Raw genomic sequence first — 21970 nt, 5'->3', positions numbered from 1 at the left:
ATGAAGTGAATTTGTTATCACTAAGATTTGTAATCCAACTTGCGTCAGAATAACCTTCTAAAACTGGGGAATACTCACTATAACGTAATCCCAAGTTTACGATTTTCTTGAGATAACCAAGAACTCTTGTTATAGCTTTCCAATGTTGATTGTTAGGCTTTCCTGTAAACCTTGATAATTTGCACATAACAAATGCTATATCAGGTCTTGGACAATGCATTGCATACATTAAACTTCTTATGGCACTAGCATATTCTAATTGTGCTATAGGTCTTCCCATGTTTCCTTCTAATTTAAGATTAGGATCATATGATGTATTGGATTCTTTAATTGTGAGATGATCAAACTTTTTCAATACCTTTTTGATATAATGAGATTGATTTAAAGTAAAAGCAACTTCATTCTTATGCACCTTTATGCCTAATATTGTATCAACTTCATTCAAATCCTTCATCCTGAATTTAGAAGTTAGATACTCTTTTGTTACACGAATTCTTTCTAAATTTATTTCGATGATTAACATATCATCAGTATAAAAACAAATGATTACTCCATAATCTTTAGTAAATTTTGAGTAAATATATTTATCCGAACTATTATGTGAGAAACCATTTGATAACACCACTGAATCAAACTGCTTATGCCATTGTTTAGGTACTTGTTTTAGTCCATACAAAGACTTAATTAATTTGCAAACTTTCTTTTATTTTCGGGTAGTACATAGCCTTCCGGTTGCTCCATATAAATTTCTTCATTAAGATCTCCATTTAGAAAAGCCGTTTTAACATCCATTTGATGTATATGAAACTTATGAATGGATGCTAATGCTATAAGAGTCCTAATAAAAGTCATTCTTGCCACAGGTGCGTATGTATCAAAATAGTCTAGACCTTCTTGTTGTCTAAATTTTTTGGCCACTAACCTTGCTATAAAGGTTTGTAATGAATCATTAATGTTATACTTTCTTCTAAATACCTACTTACATCCTATAGGCTTTGATTTTGGAGGCAAATCAACCAAGACTCAAGTATTGTTAGATAATATTGAGTCCATTTCATCATTTATTACTTCTTTCTAAATAGAAGAATCTCTTGAAACCATAGCCTCTTTGAACGTTTGATGATCACCCTCTATATTCATCACAATAAAAATCTTGTTTGTCACAGAATCCCTAGTTCCTTCTATAAAAAAAGTGATAGCCTGAGAATAAATAAAATATGGACCCAAGTCCTTTTCTTTTCTCACTCTTAAACTCTTCTTTGATTCAGTCAACACTTTTTCACTTAGACGTTTATTATTTTGATTATTTATTTCTTGTGAAATATTAGTATCATTTTGGGGATATTCTGAATTAGAAGTTGAATCATTGATAAATTTATTTTCAATAAATTCTACATTTTTTGATTCAACAACTACATTAGACACTAAGTCTAATATTCTATATACTTTAGAATTTTGAGCATATTCTATAAAAGTGCCTTTTATACCTCTTGGCCCCAATTTGGTTCTCTTTTGATCAGAAACTTGATAAAAGGCTAAACACCCCCACACTTTAAGATAATTCAAATTAGGTTTTCTTCCTTTCCAAATTTCATAAGGAGAAACATTTCTATGTCTTGATGGTATCCTATTATGAATAATTATGATGTCAATAATGCTTCACCCTACAAATTGTAAGGCAATTTCGCATTTAGTAACATTGAATTAACCATATCCACAAATGTACAGTTTTTTCCTTTCCGCCAAACCATTTTGTTGCGGAGTATATGGAGCGGAAGATTCATACACAATACCATGTAATTCACAAAAGTGATCAAATTCATTAGAAAAATATTCTCCACCTCGATCACTACAAAGAACTTTTATTTTCTTATTATGCATATTTTCTACTTCTATTTTATATTTCTTAAACATTTCAAAAGCTTCATCTTTATTTCTAAGCAAATACACATAAGTAAATTTAGAACAATCATCAATAAAAGTTATAAAATATATTTTTTCTCCGGTAGTAATATTACCATTTAGTTCACAAATATCACTATGAATCAACTCCAATAAATGTGTATTTTTTTCAATTTTAGGAAAAAGGTTTCTTAGTAATTTTGGATTATATGCAAATATCACATTTCTTATTAAAATCCTTATTACTAAGATCAATATAGTTATTCTTTTGCATATATTCAATTGATTTGTAATTTAAGTGTGCTAATCTACTATGCCATAAATCATAAGAATCAACAACATACAATGAAACATTCACTTTATTAATACTAAGTTTAAACATGCCTTCAGTACAATATATTTTTCCTACGAATATATCATTCTTAAGCAAGATCACTTTATCAAATTTCATTATAACTTTTAATCCTTTCTTACAAAAGAGACTAATAAAAACTAAATTTTTTCTCAAATCTAGAACATGAAGTACATTTATTAAACTTAATTTCTTTCCGGATGTAAAATTCAATTCCACAGTTCCTTGAGCACAAACTTTGACTGAGTTGTCATTGCCCATTAAGACCTCTCTATTGTTCACTTCTTCATATGTTTTGAATTGGTTGCGATCATTACTAACGTGAACAGTAGTTCCTGAATCTAACCACCATTCAAGTGATTTTCCTTGTGTTACTACGTTAACTTTTGTAACCATGCCAACATGCATGTTTTGTACTTTTTCTACAACCATAGCAATTAGATCATTTTCTTCCACTAAATTGGTCTTTGGTGCTTCTTTTTTTAGAAGTCTACATTCTTTGATATAGTGTCTTTTCTTGTGACAATGATAACACTCTCTTTGTCTCTTCTTATCTTGCTTTGAATCTTTAGAGAACTTTCTTTTCTTCTTATTGGTGCTGTTTTCACTAATACGATTCACTTTATAACTTTGAGAAAGATACACAACACAGCATCACATTTTCGAATTTCCTCCTCTATACGTATATGCCTTAGTAATTTCACAATTGTGAAGTCCTCACCAAGATGTAAAAGTTTCTTCCTATAACCATTTCAAGATAAAGACAATTTCAAAATAATTGCTCCAACTTGTAATGATTCAGGGATCACCACTTGTAGATCACGAAATCTACTCACAAGGATTTGTAATTCATGAATTTGATCCATAACAGGCATAGTATCATTCATAATAAATTCAAAATATTTCATCATAATAAACTTATATGTTCCTTGTCGTTCGGTATTGTACTTTTCTTCCAAAGATTTTCAAATCTCTAATGGTGATTGAATTGACATGTAGAGATCATAGAGTCAGTCGGATAAAGTATTGAGAATATGACCTCGACATACAAAAGTATCTTCATCACGTTTCTTCTTCAATTGAACAATCTTTTCTTTCTCTCCGGAGTGGAATTTTCAGCGGCATCGATAATTGGTGTAGTCTTTGGGTCAATCACATATACAAGATTGAGAACTGAAAGAAGAAACATCATCTTGTCTTTCCAACGGTTGAAGTTCGTTCCATCAAAGCGATCTAATTTGACAAACTCTTGATTCATGACCTTGAACGTAGTGTTTTGATCTTGTGCCATGTCAAGAAATATCTCTCTAAAATTGTTGGGTATATTAATATGAGAAGATGACAAAATCTTATATTTGTGTAGTGGTTTCAAGGCACGATTAGATCGCTTTCTTTAAAGAGATATTTGTCTCCACACTTAGTTGCTATAGGGTTGATGACAATACTCTCCTAGGATACAATGAAACCTAAAAATTTCTTAATTAGCAATAATAAGAAATTCTCAACTCTCTTGAGTAAATTTTTTTTTTTAATAGTTGATTAAAATGTACACTCAGTAATTGTATATTTGAAATAGTGGACAAAGACTTATTTATGTACATATTGCACGTAGCAATTATGATTAGTTACGTGTATAAATGGTTGTGTCTTTTCTATTGCTAATAGATACAATATTTTGAACATACACAATTCTTAAAGAGTTGTATCTCTTTAGCCAATAGACACAATATTTTAAACATACATAATTTTTAAAAAATTGTGTTCCTTCAACTAAATGATAGTAAACGATTAGTAACCGTTTATTAATATTAATTAATTAAATTTATAAATATCCTTCACTTCGATCCTTTTTTTATTTTGTCAACTGTTATTGGCCGTGTAATACTCGTTTAATTTGAAGTGAAAATTCAAGTCTAATTGTTGATATGCATTAACTATTAAATTTACATGAATACAATTACCTTAATATTTATTAATTATTATCTTTACATACAGACAATTACACCTTAATTTAAATGAATTTGAGATTAATGATTATTGGACGTTTCAATATCAGAAATGTTCAAGTGAGTGTTCTGGTAACCAAGTTACAATCAAGTCTCCAAAATGCTATTGGTTTAAATTTTAATGTGTAGTGCATATGTTAAGTGATTGGCTTACTGCAGCATGTATTCTATTCGTTTTCTTTTGGATGTTATTTTCGAACTTTCAACACATTTAAAGTAAACTAACTATCAAAATAATATCCGAAAAATTATATTGATCATAAAAATAATTTTAAAAAATTTTAAGAATAAATGAATTCTTAAAAAATTTTAAAAACTCAACAAAAGAACTAAATATTAAATAAATATTTTTAAAAAAATTTTAAAAATTAGATTTTGATATAAATTTTTGTAAATATTATTAAAAAAATATCTTTGTATTTAAAAAATTTAATAATTTTATGTTAATTGAATTTTTTAAAAAAAATTTATTATGAATGATCAATTTTTTTTAAAAAAATAAAAAAAATTTAAGGGTCAAATTTTGTTTAGAATTTTTTTATATATTTTTAAATATTTATTCAAATATTATCATAAAATTTTGAATCAAATAAATAAACTATTTGTTAAATATAAATTTTTTTGTTACTTATAAAAAATAATTAACAAATTATTTTATTATATTTTTGAATTATTTAAATATCTTTTTATCAATAATATTTTTTAAAATTTTTTTGTGAACATTTGAATTTTTTAAATATTTAATTAATAATTAACTCGTTAAAGTATTAATCTTTTGCTCTTTTCCGTCCACATGAAATAGGTTCGTTATTTGACCAAATTGTATTTATGTATGTACAGTTGTACACCTTAGAGGATTCGTTACAAAGAAAAGAAGGTTGAACTAATTTTCAACCGATAGGTAATTAATTATTTTTTTAAACAACATAAATAATAGATGTTTAATTTATTAAATATATAAATAATTATTTTAATATTAAAATATAAATAAACAATTTAAAAATATAATATATTTTTATTTTATTAAACTTATTATTTACATTAATGATAAAAACTATTCTCTATCTATACTTTTCTAACCCAATAACAAACCTCACAAATAGAAAAGAAACACACCATGAGAAGCTGATTAATGAAAAATGACATATCTGAAAGTGGGTCACCTGGCCTTTATACAAGTGGTGTCATTTAATTTGAACAAATTTTAAAAGGATCAAAATCATCCTCAAATTTTATAAGCCGAAAAAAATAGCCTTCATTTTTAATAATTATAAAAATAGTTTTAAAATATTATAAAACATGACAAAAATAATAAAAAAATAATATTTTTTATAAGTAACTATCGATTTTTGTATTCTATAAATAATTTATGAATTTAATCTAAAATTTTATAAAAATATTTAGATAATTATTTAAAAATAAAAAACATATAAAAAATAATTTCTAAAATTTTATTATTATTTTTTAAAATCATCAAATTCTAAGTTTAAAAATATCTTATATTCTAATTATATTTATAAAAAATTTGTATCAAACTTTAATTTATAAATTTTTTAAAAAAAATATATATTTAATATTAGATATTTTTATCATATTTTAAAATATTTTGAGATTATTTTTATTGTTAACAAATGTTATAGTTATTTTTATCAACATATTCAAAAATTCGGGATAATTTTGAGAATTTATCTATCTTCTATGGTACATTTCTCTTTCTTTTTTCTCCTTATTTATTAAGAAATAATATTTAGACTAATTTTTGTATTTATTTTTCTATACCAATTGTTTTTTATCTTATTTTATTTTTATGAATCACTTTTAATAATAAAAATAAAAGATACATAAAAAATAGTACATACAAGGTGCTTTTTAGTTTTTAATAACTGAATTATTTTCACAAATTCCTCTCTCCTCAAATTTTCTCTTTAAGGATGTAGTATTTAACTATTTATTAATATTATTGCTTTTCTGAAAGGGAAATTAAAAATAAAGAAAGAAAAAAGACAGTGATTTTGTGGCGGATATGATTTGCCCATTTTTTCTTTGCCAATATGGAAGTATGAAACTAGAATCCAATTTGGAATTGAGCACCATCATGTTTTCTCTTTAAAAAAAAAAAAAATAGTCAAATTGATAAGGTATTGCCATCGATGAAGAAACACGGCGAACACGAAGAACATGGCAACCTTACCGAAACCCTCCTCCTTCAACATAACGACCAAAAGATACAACATCAGCTCTGGATCGAGACCAAGAAGCTATGGCACATCGTGGGCCCCTCCATCTTCAGCCGCGTTGCCACCTTCACCATGAACGTCGTCACCCAAGCCTTCGCTGGACACCTCGGCGAACTCGAACTCGCCTCCATCTCCATCGCCAACACCGTCATTGTTGGCTTCAATTTTGGCCTCCTCGTAAGTAATATAAAATTATTGATAATAATTTAATTTAATCATTTCTAGTTTTAATTTGGAGAATGGTGACGTGGACAAAACAGTTGGGAATGGCGAGCGCGTTGGAGACACTGTGCGGGCAAGCGTTTGGGGCAAAAAAGTACGGCATGCTGGGGATATACATGCAGAGGTCATGGGTGGTTTTGTTTCTGTGCTGCTTCTTGCTCTTGCCATTTTACGTATTTGCCACTCCCATCTTGAAGCTTCTAGGGCAGCCTGATGACGTGGCGGAATGGAGTGGTATGGTGGCTGTGTGGCTCATCCCTCTTCACTTCAGCTTTGTATTCCAGTTCCCGCTGCAGAGGTTTCTTCAGTGCCAGCTCAAGACGGCGGTGATTGCGTGGGTTTCGTTGCTGGGCCTCGTGGTCAACGTGGTCACCAGCTGGCTGTTCATCTATGTGTGGGACTTTGGAGTTGTTGGTGCCGCCATTGCTCTCAATTTGTCCTGGTGGGTTCTTGTGATTGGGATGTTTGCTTATACTGCTTGCGGCGGTTGCCCATTGACTTGGACCGGTTTTTCCATGGAAGCGTTTTCTGGTCTATGGGACTTTCTCAAACTCTCTGCTGCTTCTGGTGTCATGTTATGGTATGCTCTAATTATGGGTTATGCTAGGTGTACACTAAAATCAGTTACCAAAATCAGTTATCAGTATAAAATATATGTTGAAATACAAATACATTAGTAGCTGATTTTAGTGACTGATTTTGATATATAAATAATATTTTTTTAAAAAAAAATTATTATCAGTATTTTATTAAAATTTAACCAATACTTAATTTAAAAAAGAAGTGAGTAATTTGCATGGATACGATGCAGCTTAGAAAACTGGTATTACAGAATATTGGTGCTAATGACTGGGCAGTTAGAGAATGTGACGGTTGCTGTTGATGCCTTGTCGGTATGGTAAGTTAATTTCTTCAATGTAATTTATATTTAGTGGAGGTTTAATGTTTGAATTAATTTGAAATTTTAATTTACAGTATGACTATCAATGGTTGGGAAATGATGATTCCCCTGGCCTTCTTCGCTGGTGTTGGGTACACTTCTGGATCCTTCTTCTTTCTTGAGTTCCGTGGTTGTGTTTAATTCTTTAAATTTTATGCGTACGTAGATATGAATGTGCATAGATACAGATGCCATTTCACGTTTTGTGCATGTCCCCTTTCCATAACTTCGTTATATGTATTTTCCAACAATAATAATATGAACATTTATTTTGAACTCTCTATTGTTCTATACTTTTCCTTTTTAAATTATTATACATAAATAAAAAATTAATTATATATTATATTTGTATTATTTTTACTTTTTTGACCAATTTTTTTATCATTGCCAATCACGCAGTGAATATTATCTGGGTAAAAATTCAGATGTAGTCGATTGTCTTTCTTTTGATTTCTTTTTTTTTTTTCAACACATACGCATCATCTTTATCTTTATAAATTCTACGTATCAAAAGTGTGATGATACAACTAAAATTCAAACATATTTATATGTATAATGTTAGAAAATGTCACTATCATGGTATCCTATCCCCTTGTGGCCTTGTCTCAGCGGCCCACCAGATGTCGAATATTAATTATATGGATGTGATAGGATTTTAAGTGTTATAGGCGAGTGAATTATATTAATGATGTTTTACAGAGTAAGGGTAGCAAATGAGCTAGGCGCAGGAAATGGGAAAGGAGCAAAATTTGCAACACAAGTGGCAGTGGCACAATCAATTGTGATTGGGGTTGTGTTCTGCGTGATAATAATGATTTTTCACGACCAATTGGCTTACTTATTCACCTCCAGTCCCCAAGTCCTTGATGCCGTTGACCACATGGCTTTCCTCTTAGCCATCACCATCCTCCTCAACAGTGTTCAACCCATTTTGTCAGGTCAACTTTTCTCTTCCATCCTAACTAATTATCAAAATGATATAATATATGGTGTACGTAAGTATAAATATTAGAATATATATATATATATATATATATATATATATATATATATATATATATATATATATATATATATATATATATATATATGATACAGGAGTGGCTGTTGGTTCGGGATGGCAAGCATATGTAGCATACATAAATATAGGGTGCTATTACGTTATTGGACTCCCTCTTGGAATAATCATGGGATGGATCTTCAAAACTGGCGTCGGAGTATGTATCAAACTCAATATAGTTCTCAATTGAGTCAACCATTATTTTAACTAACGTCTCAAATCAACCGTGACAGGGTATATGGGGAGGGATGATATTTGGAGGCACTGGAATCCAGACGCTCATACTCATCGTTGTAACGTCACGATGTGATTGGGAAAAGGAGGTAGAGTTCTAAATAAATTAAACTTGCTAGCTAGCTCTCTCATTCTTTATAATTCTTTTCCTTTAATTTTCCACATTTCGCACCAAGAAACGAACAAACTCATATATATCACACATTTCAACTTTTGCCTACGTGTATGTCTTGCCTTAGCTGATAGTATATATCGTTGTTAGTTAATATAAGTCGCCCAAAATTTGCCAACAATTATTTTTATATGAAGTTAAAAATTAAAATAAATAAATAATAATTTAATTAAATTATATTAAATTATTTAATCGATTTTAATTATTAGTTTTACACATATATATATAAATATATATGACTATATGAGTTATGCTACGCATATATTAAAACCAGCTATTAAAATCAATTATCAATATAAAATACATGTCAGAATATAAATATATATTGAAAATAAATTAAACTACATATATATTTATACACAAATACATTGATAATTAATTTTAGTGTATAAATAACATTTTTGTATATATATATGAGTCTCTAATTTATTAGTCAATATTTACTTATATAAAAAATATTTTAATTTAAAAATAATAGTTAAAAATAGTTAAATAATTTAATACTATTTGATGTAATACTTATCTACACCTCAATTATTATATATAAGACATGTTTAGGTGAATAATTACATATTTAAGAATATTTGTTGTCACTTTGTTCTCAACTAGGGTAATTAGATGTCGTTTAACTGTTTAAGGGTTTAACATATTTTGACAGATTTTGCTAGCTAACATTCTAATTGAGAACAAACTCATAGTTAGTATTTTATGAAGAATAAATGGTTAAATTAGTTGTTGAAAGATTATTTATTTTTTAAATTAGATACTGAAAGATTTTTCTTTAATTAAATTTATTTTTTAAAAATTTTAAGTTAGTTATTTTAATTTTTTTGTTATTTTCGTTATTAATGGTATTAAAATTTATTGATATGACATATTAAGTGATACTATAATATACACTTATAAATTTTAATTAGCAACTAACTTAATAAGTTTATGAAATTAGATTAAATCAATTCTAAATTGAGTTTCCAATGCCACAAGTTCTCCCCTCAATTAGATTTTTATTTGATTTAATTTCATAAACTTATCATGTTAATAGTTAATTAAAACTCCTATGTGAATGAGGTAGTATTACTGAACATATTACATTAACAAATTTTGGTATCATCAACAAAGAAAATAACAGGAAGACTAACTCGATTAATTTAAAATCTCTAAAAGATAAATTTAATTAAAATAAATTTTTTAAAAATTAATTTAAAAAATGAGTAGTCTTTCAAGAATAAATTTGACCATTACTTCATTTTATAAAACTAATAATAACTATCAAAGCCTAGCTAACTGTGTTAGCCAATAACATGCATGCATATGCTAATAATTTTTCTTAAATTTTCCCCCTTCTCTGGCTTATTATTATTGATTGCATTTTGGCAGGCTGAAGAAGCTAGTTCCCGGGTAAAGAAGTGGTCAAATTCTAAATCGGACGACCAAATAGAGGGCACCTCTGATCCCCATTAATATTAGATTAAATATGATCAGAAAGATTATATATTAGCTAACTCGAGTTTTGATTTGTTTGCTTCTCCAATGTCCGACCAGTTACTAGAATTTGCCATTGTTATGTGTGTATGTAACATTCTTTGAATGCGGCTTTTGAAGTTACTTCATATACAAAAGTTCTGATTAAGAATAAGCCTTGCACTGTGTGCCCATGTTATTCTCTTTTTCTTTTTTGGTTGTCCATGTTATTCACTTTAGTGATGCCTACACAAGTCAACAATATGCACCATACATATAGATGATTAGGGAGTGTGTTTGATTCAAGCTATATTATTTTATATTTAGAGTAAAGCTCAAGGCCAAAAAAATTTATTATTTTTGGCCCGTAATTTTAGATATCAGTCCAATATTTTTTGTCTAATAATTTAATAATATATTTTTAGTTTATATTTTTAAATATTATTAAAAATAATAAATTTTGTTAGTCATTTAGCATTTTTTCTATATTTATTCTAGAATTTAAGTAGTTTATGGGATAACAAAGTTTTATTTTGATCCCTTCTTTATTGTGTTAGCCAATTGATGTTGTTAGTGGTTTTCGTATGATTTTTTGCCTTCTTTATAGTAACCGTATTAAAGATAATCAGAAAATTTTTTATTTATTAAAATCCTTTAATTACAATAAGGAGCCGAAAAAGAATGTTCGTCAAGTATTTTTGTTTTTATATCTCGGAAGAAAACAGTTGTATCTCAAAATATTTTCAAACGATTTAAATAATATTTGATCCAAGATATGAGCCACCTCTCCAGAATTCGTATAGAATCTCGAAAATAAAACAAATAGTTGGTTACATTAAACAATATTGAATACAACTATAAACAAAGTTATTAGACACATGAGAAAAAGATCAATACTTACAGGCCTAGTGTTTTCAACTCTTAAAAGATATTTATTGACTTCAGCGCCAGAATTTTTTTGGCAAGTTCCACTCTCAGATTCAAATTCCAAAGTGTTTATACTACGGTTATTTGTGAGACAAAGAAAGAGGTTATTAAATAGTAGCAACGAGTTATACTACAGATTGTGTACTCTCGACGAATATGGGACTTATACGTAGACGGGACCTCTAACAACGAAGGTTGTGAAGCAGGAGTTGTTCTCAAGGGTGTAAGTGGTGTCTTTATTGAACAATCAATCAAGTTCTTGTTCCAAACAAACAACAATCAATCTGAGTATAAGGTCCTGCTTGCTGGTTTGCGACTTGCCAGGGAAGCAAATGTCCAACACATTAGAGTACACTGTGATTCTCTGCTAATCGGCCAATAGGTAAGTGGCAATTTTTAGGTACGAGATAATCTCTTAGAGCAATATTTAAACATAGTAAAGAATTTACAACAATTTTTCAACATTTTGAAATAGTACATATACCTCGAGCACAAAATAATTTAACTGATATCTTGTCTTAATTGGCTACATCTAAAACATAGAACACCCCACCAGTTTTATCACAACTAGCACTTGGGGAACCAAGCATATATGGTAAAGATGTTACGAGTTTGTCATAGGGAACAGATTAGAGATACCCATACATAGAATATCTGAAAATAGAAAAATACCTATAGAAAAAAAGTCGAAAATCTTTAAAAGAAGAGCAAACTATTTCACCATCATCAGGGACGACCTTTACAAGAGAGGATTCTCCTAACCATTACTCAAATGTCTCAGAAAAACAAAAGCAGAGCTATCAATCTCTGGCATTCACTAATAAAAGATTGCATGGAGAATGTCCAGCGCTATGATAGCTAAAATCAATGCACGCCGATCATTCATAACCCAGCCAAACTACTGTATACCACCGATATCGGCTGGCCTTTTCATAAACGGGGGCTTGATATCCTCAAACCTTTTCCGATATCAACCTGGCCAGGTAAAATTCTTACTAATAGTTATAGATTACTTTACAAAGTGTGTTGAAGCGCAGCCACCTGCCAAAACAACTTCGGACAAGGTACGCTATTTTATCTGAAAGATTTTAATCTGTAAATATGGGTTACCCAAAAGAATCATTACCGACAATGGTCAGCAATTTACTGATAAGAAAATTGCGCCTTTTCTAGCAAATCTTAACATTAAACACCATTTTTTCTTTGTAGAGCATCCACAAAGCAACGGACTTGCAGAGACAGCTAACAAAATCATTTTGTAGGATTTAAGGAAGAAATTAACAGAGGCTAAAGGACGATAGGCCAAAGTTGTTCTTGAAATTTTATGGAGTTACAATACCACACCATTCCAACTAGTGTAGGCTGCCCTTGATACTAGTAGAAATCCCCCAAGGCTCACCCCGAACCGACCTATTAGACGACGCGACTAACAAAGAGATATGGTTAGCCGAGCTCGACACATTAGATGAAGAACGTGAGCTGGCCAGATTTAGACAACAATATATGCAAATCACAATACAACAAAAGTACAACAAGAAAGTGCGTCCAAGAGTATTGCAACAAAGAGATTTGATACTTAGAAAAATTAAAGATTTTCAGAAATCCCAGGACTTGGGAAGCTCGCAGCAACTTGGGAAGCCCCTTTTAGGGTAACAAAAGTGCATAGAAAATGAGCACATTCTCTACAAACATTAGCTGGAGCCGAGTTACCTAACACTTGGAGCATATCATCACTACATTTGTACTAGAGCTAATACCTTGTAAAAGACAGGGCAGAGAGGTACTTTTTTCCTGATCACGAGATTTTTTTCTGCATTGAATTTTACTCATATAAGTTTTAACGAGGCCGATCACCCTACACCTTCCACAATAGAAGGTTTTTCAATCAAATGCTAAAAACTATCTTATTCATACAAACCAACATACAATAGTTGAAAACTATAAAGTCGTTATTATCGTTAACAAAGAGCAAATCATTCAAACTATCCAAACCACCATTTATACAAAATAAAACCGATTTCGAAGGTCGGCCAAAAACTTAACAAGTTCAAAATAAAGCTGACATTAAAGGTCGGCATAATCAAAACACAAGATTCAAAACAAAGTTTCCAAGACAAAGAACCAAGTTAATATAGTCACATACAAAAGTTTCTTTTACTAGTAGCCATGTTCTCGTCCTCAATTTCACCTGCTTGATTGTCAACAAGCTTGTAATTTAAAACAATTTTTGTCACATCAAGGTTACCAACATCAAACTCCGGTGAAAAAGTCAACACTCAACTCACTGCCCAATCAAAACATGCAGTGAACATTTCTAACACTTCATTCTCCAACTCATGAATTTGGAAAGTCCTTTTTCCTTCTCATTATCAGAATCCTTCATTTGGATCTGCAATACCCAAATCTGATCTTGTAGCTTTGTTTCCTCTTCTTGTTTGTTTTTCATCTTAGTAGTCACATCCACAATCACATCATCCCTTTCCTTCAAAAACTTTTCCAAATTCGCTACCCTCTCCACAACACCTCTTTCCTCGGACCCTACTAGCTCCATTGTCCGACCTATACATAATAACCTCGAGGCAACTATCTGCAAGCATACAAATAATCAAACTAAATAAAAGGAAGAACAAGCACAAGTATACAAGTCAATACTCTAATACGTACATGCATATACTTCACAATAGCCTCTTTTCCAACCTTCTTTAACAGCCTAACGTCACCAGGATGCTGGACGACCTTATCAGCTAGCTCCACAATTGGAAATTGCTCACTCTATAAAGACTAAACACCGGCTCCATCAGCATAGCCATGGAGCCTCTTCTGCTTTTCAAAGGCAGTTCTACCTCCAGTTCCCACATCTATCTCTTCCTCCGAGAGAACCTCCAACGACTTTTTGGAATCAAACATTTTCCTCTTTACTTGATGAGTAGGACGAGCACTTGACTGGGCGACATCAACATCGATGTCTTTTTCAGCGCCCATAGAAACGTCATCCTTGTCACCTTTCTTCTTCTGAAGAAATGACATCAAACATGACGAAGTCAACGTCAGAACCTTCCCACCTAGCAAAAACAAGCATACGAGCATTAAGATAACGTCAAAAGGAAAACAAAATTCTACACACATTTCCCTTACCTATATACTCGCCTAGGTCTTTCTTATATGATTCCACTTTTAACAAATAAAAAATAACAAACAAACACTCCCAGGACGAAAAGCACTCAATTAAAAAATTGAAAAATCAGTTTTCTTCATGACTCATTTCCATCACTTCAGGAATTTGCATAGGTTTAGGGCACTAATAAGGTGGAAATTTTTTGACCAACTGGTCATAAAAAAAGAAGGGATACTTGGTTTCAGAAGAGCAGACTTTTACAAACATTCCCTTAAAATCTCTAAACGAAGACTTATATAACGAAGATACAGAGCAACCAAGAAAACTGCTAAGGTTAACCCACGTATCTTTTCGCACATCTTTAGATTGAAACAGTGAAAAAAAAATGTTTAACGATGGTGGAAACTCAAGAAATTTCATCAAACATTCATAGGCTCGAAGAAAAGCCACGAATTCGGATGTAATTGTGAAGGGGCACAGTTCAGTTGGGTTAACACGGAAAGCAGGAAAAAAGAAAATTTCAAGTTTAACTCTGTGAAACAAGGAGTGTATAAATAAAAATGAGCCCAATCCCCCTCATTTCACAAACCCTTTCTTCCCCACTAAAGGGAAGAAATTCAACACCAATGGCTGCACCATCTTTGACCCAGCTCCCAGCCCTAAGCGTGGCAAGAGACTCCGCACTATTAAAGACTGACGCACAAGACTTCACATCAACATGCACCCAATGGTAAATGTCATTTTTTACCTTCACAATTTTATCCCTAGCCATAAGAACACAGAAAAGAACAAAACACTAACCTTTTGAGCTAATATCTTTTTCTTCCTCGAAGTAAAAACAGTAGATAAAAAGTGTTCCTTTTCCAACGTCTGGTTGCACAAGTAATAAAAAGACAAAAGTTGGTTTTTAAATCATTTTCACATGTTTTGATAATAACCGTTTGATCGCCAAACTGTTCATTTCCCACTTGAAGAAGTGGTAATGATTCTTGATCCGTCACCTTATAACTCAGTCTTTATTATGCATTATGAGTTATAACTCGGTGTTAACTATCATTCATTCTTTTGTTTGTAACTGACACATTCATTACCGACTTAATGACCATCATTTCTATCTTAATGACCAAACGGTCATAACATCAATTCTATTCATCAATTTTATGCCTATAAAAAGAACCTTCTATATCTAATCTCAGGAATACATTCTATATTCATAGAATTATTATAAACACAACATAACACATGATAACTTTCATTTCATGTCTTACATTCTATATTCATAGAATTATTATATACCTCTTAAAAACTTACTGACTTGAGCGTCGGAGTGTCTTTTGCAGGTACCCACCCCCTTGTTCTCTCCTTGCCGACGTATAACTCATCCCGACGAGATCATTCCCACTCCCCTTAGGTTCATAAAACTTGATTTACATTCAAATTTTTGAACCAATCTCAACAATCTTGTTTAAGATTTTTAATACCTCTTATCAAATTTTAATCTATCGTAACTTTTTATAAAGTATATACTTTATACATTCAAATTGCTTCATTTTTACGTATCATAATATTCCACATCTCATAATCGATTAATGAACCAATCCGAGAATAAACTCAGCTTTCAATCAATCCGAAAAAAACTCGGTTTTCAATCAATCCGAGCACAAATTCACTTATCAAATTTGCTTATTTTTTTCAAAGTTCTCTATTTACACAAGTAAAATTATATATTTTATTCAACATACTTTTACATTTATATTTTGAGTAACTAATACTTACTGATTTATTAGTTATATTCAAAACTCAATATATGTTCTATACAATAATGACATATAACAACCATGTCAATTACATTTTTATTTCTTATGTATTATATTCTTACTGCTTAATGATTTCATTTATACAATTAAATGACAGTAATTATGAGTTTAAATATTAAAATTGGATTCCATCAAAAATTAATTATATATTAATTGTATATAACTGTTACACTATTCATTTTATACTATTAAATTTTATGTTACTATTTGTTTAATGTAGAAAATTAAACAGGCAATTTACTATTATTACACGAGGAATATCCCTCGTCATACTGTAACTGCTAGAAATATTATACTAAATGTATAATTCATCAATAACTGTTATCTTACTGCTTTATTATCAAATTAAAGCATGTCCTACAAAACAAAATTCAGATATTCACATTTGGCATGTATGACATTCATATATGTCGTCTTCTTCTCTATAATTATCAACTTTAAGGTATATTTTTTTTATTTTGAACTATTTTACTTTTACAATATATATATTACTCAATATATGTTACGACTTTATACCTATTCATTTTCTCAATTTATGTTATTAATGTCAGACCTTCACTGTAAATTGTAAATATTCAATAACTAATTGCTTTGAGAGAGAAATTTATCAATAAGTTGTTGTGGGTCGGAAAAATTCCCAAGACAATTAACCATTATATCCTCGGATCATACAATCGATTCCGTCAATGGATATCTATCTCTGAACTTTTCAGTTCATATACAATCAAATGCTTAAATTGTTCTTAAGCGGAAAAGTATCCCCCACACAACTATCTTGATTGAATGACTCTTATCACTCAATTATTTTTTGAATAAGTGCCGACATAATAACCCGACTAAGCTTGGGGGCTCACCATATCATTATTCACTCATTTTTAATCGAGTTATAACTCATTTTATTTTCTAAGTTTAGCCTGGATCATATGATCGGCGGACAAAGCTTGGGGCTGTGATCCGTCACCTTATAACTCAGTCTTTATTATGCATTATGAGTTATAACTCGGTGTTAACTATCATTCATTCTTTTGTTTGTAACTGACACATTCATTACCGACTTAATGACCATCATTTCTATCTTAATGACCAAACGGTCATAACATCAATTCTATTCATCAATTTTATGCCTATAAAAAGAACCTTCTATATCTAATCTCAGGAATACATTCTATATTCATAGAATTATTATATACCTCTTAAACACTTACTGACTTGAGCGTCGGAGTGTCTTTTGCAGGTACCCACCCCCTTGTTCTCTCCTTACCGACGTATAACTCATCCCGACGAGAAGCTTGAAGACATTCATCGACGGACGAGCTATACACCGGCCAAACTCAGCAAGAACAATTCTCTTGGAAAAATCTCACGCATCATTAAATATATTTTATTACACTTTTTGCATTCTGAAAGTGAAAAACCCAAGCTTCCTTCGATAAATGAAACATCATAAGTTGAGCTTGAGGGCTCGTGGAATAACATCACTCCAAAGTATCAATATTTCGAGATATAACATCATAACAGCATCTTTGTTTACAAGCTCAAACTTGCTAAAGGCAAAACTATGATCTAGTAAGTTACGCTTGAGGGCTACGATCCTCTTATATCTTGGAAGAAAGCAGTTATATTTCGGAACGTTTTCAAACGATTTAAACAATATTTGACCGAAGATATGGGCACCGCTCCAAATTCCGCATAGAATCTCGGAAACAAAACAAATAGTCGGTTACATTAAACAACTTTAAATACAAGCACAAACAAGGCCATTAGACACATGAGAAAAAAATCAATACTTCAATCTTATTGTTTTCAACTCTTAAAAGATATTCACTAACTTAAGTGTCAGAATTCCTTTTGCAGATTTCACGCCCAAACTCGAGTTCCAAAGAGTCTCTACTACGGTTATCTTTGAAACAAAGAAAGAGGTCATTAAACAATAGTGACGAATTATACCCCAAATTATGTATCCTTGAAGGAACAGTTTCTATTATTATTGTTTATTTATACGATCATGTTTTATGAAAAAAATAGTCACTTATCAACTACGAGATAAGAATATATATCTAGTGTTTAAAAAAATCTTTGACCATGTTATTAAAAAAATGTTTTCTATTATGAAAAATTAAATTATTCTGCTACGAAATATTTGATATTATTCTAGTGGTTATGTTTAAAAAAATTAAATAATATGTGAAAATATATTAAAAGACCAATAGAATTTATTGTTTTTGGCCATTACTTTTAATGGTCAATCTAATTTTTTTAGTCTAGTAATTCAATAATATATTTTTAGATTTTAGCTCACACTATTAAACATTGATGGCTAATTGATAGTCAAAAATAATAAATTTTGTAATTTTCTAAAAATCTTCTTACAAAAATATTAGTAACCAATTAGTAACTAATTTTTGGTATTTATGAAATATTTTTGTTATTCTTAACGTAATTGCTTCCATTCTTAAATGACATAAACAGTCTATATAGATTTTAAATAAAAGATATTGCTAACATGTATTTTAAAAATACATTTTAATCATTATAATAAAAAAGTATTTTTTAAAATTATTAAAATATTTTTTTATATTTTAATATATTAAATATATCAAAAATTTTTAAAAAATTTTATTATTATATTCTTAAAATATATTTGTAAGACATAAATTAGTTGAATAAGTGATATATGTTTCACTCTTGTATGTATCAATGGTGATATTTTTTATTTGTGATTAAAAAAGATTAGCTCGTATTGGGAAAGAAAAAAGATGTAGTATCTTTTGTGTGTAAGCCTGGTAAAGGAGGCCCAAATACCGATTAGAAATATTGGTTATGCTATTGCTAACTAAAGTGTTTGGGTCAGGCGCTAACAAAAACTAAACATTTGGAATAGCAGAAAAAAATTGAAAACCAACCATTTATGTTAGTTGTAGAGTCTGCCTGCAAAGCTGAGATTTGAGGTGTATATATAGGTCTAAAGATAATATAGATCATGAGTTTGAAAAGAATTATTATACAATGTACCTCTAATGCTATTATATTTCTTTTTAATGATTCTAGAAATCTGTTACGGCCCGGCCCAAAATCTGCACGGGTCGACCCGACCCAAGCAATACCCGACCCGGACACGCGCCCTCCAACCGACCCGGACACGCGTCCTGTACGGTTCACACACGGCTGCAGGACAGCGTCCTTGAGAATATGGGCCTGTCCCATGAGGGGCCCACTACTGACATGTATATAAAGGGAAAATTGGCTCTTCCCACGAGGTACGTCACATCTTTTCAACCCTTTACTCTGCTCGCCTGCACATTGCTAACTTGAGCGTCGGAGTGTCTTTGCAGGTGGCACCCCCCCCTCATCATTTCTCCAAGACAAGTGCTCGGCTACTCGACTACCCGTAAGCAGTGCGACCCAAGCCAAGGCGTCCTCACCCCTGCATCCATCCACCCGATCTGTTCGGAACCGGACCAGCGAACATTGGCGCCGTCTGTGGGGATTCCTGCCTAAATGGAAGTCGTGCTGGGTCCCGGTGACCAAGCTCGAGCAGCCGGAGCGGAGGGGGCGGCCTCCGTCGCTTCACTGAGGGGGCGGCGGAGGTCCCCCCAACAACACACGAGGACACGACCCTTTGGGGGAACGGGTGGCGATAGCGCCATAATAATGCAGGAGCTACGCCACAGAGTCCAGAACTTAGAGCGACAGCTAGCCGACAGGGAGCGGGATGGACGGTCTACCGATCCCAGCTTTACCCCATCTCCCGGGAGCGAGGAGGAAGACTCTCACCGAAGCCGCCAGCGGCGTACATCCGCTTCCCGGACGGAAGCGGAGAGCACGCGGGAGGAGTCACCCATAATAAGAAGGCGAAACGACAGGATCATCTACTCCCGAGGCAGACCAACCCGCCGAACAGCAAGAGGTAACGAGGACCGGGAAGGGAGATCCGAGAGAACACGGCAACCCGTTATAATGGGTGTCACCCCGTTCCACCGATCTATCCTCGAGGTCCGGTTGCCGAAACACTTCGACAAACCAACGGACATGAGGTATGACGGAACTCAAGACCCTCTAGAACATCTCACGGCCTTCGAAGCCAGGATGAATCTAGAGGGAGTAGGCGACGAAGTAAGATGCCGCGCCTTCCCGGTAACCCTAGCAGGACCAGCGATCAGATGGTTTAATGGCCTCCCTCAAGGTTCCATCTACAATTTCTCAGACATCAGCCGCGCGTTCCTGGCTCAATTTACAACGCAAATAGCAAAGGCCAAGCATCCTATCAACCTTCTCGGGGTAACCCAGAGACAGGGAGAGCCGACCAGGAGGTACTTAGATCGGTTCAACGACGAATGCTTGGAAATCGACGGCTTAACCGACTCGGTGGCCAGTCTCTGCCTGACGAACGGCCTCCTCAACGAGAACTTCCGAAAACACCTTACCACGAAGCCGGTGTGGACAATGCATGAAATCCAGACGGTGGCTAAGGAGTACATAAACGACGAGGAAGTCAGCCGAGTCGTGGCTGCCAATAAGCGGCAGTTCGGTTACGGCCAGGCTCGGCAGTCCGGTGGCGACGGTGAGAGAGCAAAGGAAAAGGCTAGGGAGGAGACATCAAACAAAGCACCTAGGCCGTTCCCTCGAGTCGGGAAATTTACTAACTACACTCCACTCACCCTCCCCATCGTGGAAGTCTATCAACAAATAGCTGAGAAGGGAATTCTTCCGAAGCCCCGACCACTTAAGGACCGTACGGGTGGAAACAAGAACCTTTATTGTGATTACCATAAGGGGTATGGCCATCAAACACAGGACTGTTTCGACCTGAAGGATGCACTAGAACAGGCGATAAGGGAAGGAAAGCTAGCAGCGTTCTCCCATCTCATCAGGGAGCCGAGAAGGCGTTATCGTGATCAAGACGAGGAAGGCAAGACACGCTCGGCCAAGCGGCGACAGGAGCCCGAAGACAGAGACCATGGCCTCACTGTGATAAACGTGGTAACGGCAAAAAACGCTGCACCAAAATCCCGGTCGGCTCACAAGAAAGACGCCAAGGTTCTGGCGATCTCATCCCCACCGGTGCAAAGTACCAAGAGACCTCCGTCCATTTCCTTCGGCCCAGAAGACCAATGGTTCAGCGACGCCCCGGAAAACCCTCCCATGGTCATAACGGCCAGAGTGGGAACCGGCCTCGTCAAACGGATCCTTGTCGACACAGGAGCTGATTCAAACATCATGTTCCGCAACGTGTTCGACGCACTAGGGCTAAAGGATGCCGACCTGACGACTCACCAGCACGGGGTTATCGGGTTAGGTGACCACTTCATCAAACCGGACGGAGTCATTTCCCTACCAATCTCGGTGGGACAGATGCAAGGCCGAAGATCGGCGATGGCCGAGTTCGTAATTCTCCGAGACTCCACAGCCTACAACATCATCTTGGGAAGAAAAACAATCAATGATTCTGAAGCCATAATCAACACCAAGCTGCTAGTTATGAAGTTTGTTACCGATGATGGATCCGTAGGGACCATAAGAGGAGA

The 21970-nt window shown here is 33.0% G+C and overlaps 1 protein-coding gene and 1 long non-coding RNA gene across 2 annotated transcripts; one reads left to right on the top strand and one right to left on the bottom strand.

The window, feature by feature from the left end:
* The first annotated feature begins 6213 nt into the window (after positions 1 to 6213).
* On the top strand, positions 6214 to 10761 carry LOC112706209 (protein DETOXIFICATION 27). The gene is made up of 8 exons (XM_025757386.3): positions 6214 to 6674; positions 6758 to 7299; positions 7531 to 7617; positions 7695 to 7751; positions 8359 to 8597; positions 8758 to 8876; positions 8953 to 9042; positions 10503 to 10761. The coding sequence occupies exons 1-8, from the start codon at positions 6411 to 6413 to the stop codon at positions 10584 to 10586; spliced, it is 1482 nt and encodes a 493-aa protein (XP_025613171.1). The 5' UTR covers positions 6214 to 6410; the 3' UTR covers positions 10587 to 10761.
* A 2769-nt stretch (positions 10762 to 13530) lies between these two features.
* On the bottom strand, positions 13531 to 15295 carry LOC112708338 (uncharacterized). The gene is made up of 3 exons (XR_003156308.3): positions 14649 to 15295; positions 14178 to 14575; positions 13531 to 14100 (listed from the first exon to the last, which is right to left on the bottom strand). It is a non-coding gene; the product is annotated as an uncharacterized lncRNA (long non-coding RNA).
* Between the last annotated feature and the right edge of the window lie 6675 nt (positions 15296 to 21970).

Source organism: Arachis hypogaea, chromosome 8, assembly GCF_003086295.3.
Source record: "Arachis hypogaea cultivar Tifrunner chromosome 8, arahy.Tifrunner.gnm2.J5K5, whole genome shotgun sequence".
In the NCBI taxonomy this organism is placed as follows: domain Eukaryota; kingdom Viridiplantae; phylum Streptophyta; class Magnoliopsida; order Fabales; family Fabaceae; genus Arachis; species Arachis hypogaea.
The sequence above is the reverse complement of the archived record's forward strand: the minus strand, read 5'-3'. Positions and strand labels throughout refer to the sequence as shown.

Excerpts from the sequence above, each read along its gene's own strand:
- LOC112706209 (XM_025757386.3), top strand. The coding sequence starts at position 6,411 with ATGAAGAAACACGGCGAACACGAAGAACATGGCAACCTTACCGAAACC. Across the intron at positions 7,752-8,358 it reads GCCTTCTTCGCTGGTGTTGG|AGTAAGGGTAGCAAATGAGC; the intron begins GTACACTTCTGG and ends GATGTTTTACAG. Across the intron at positions 8,598-8,757 it reads TGTTCAACCCATTTTGTCAG|GAGTGGCTGTTGGTTCGGGA; the intron begins GTCAACTTTTCT and ends TATATGATACAG.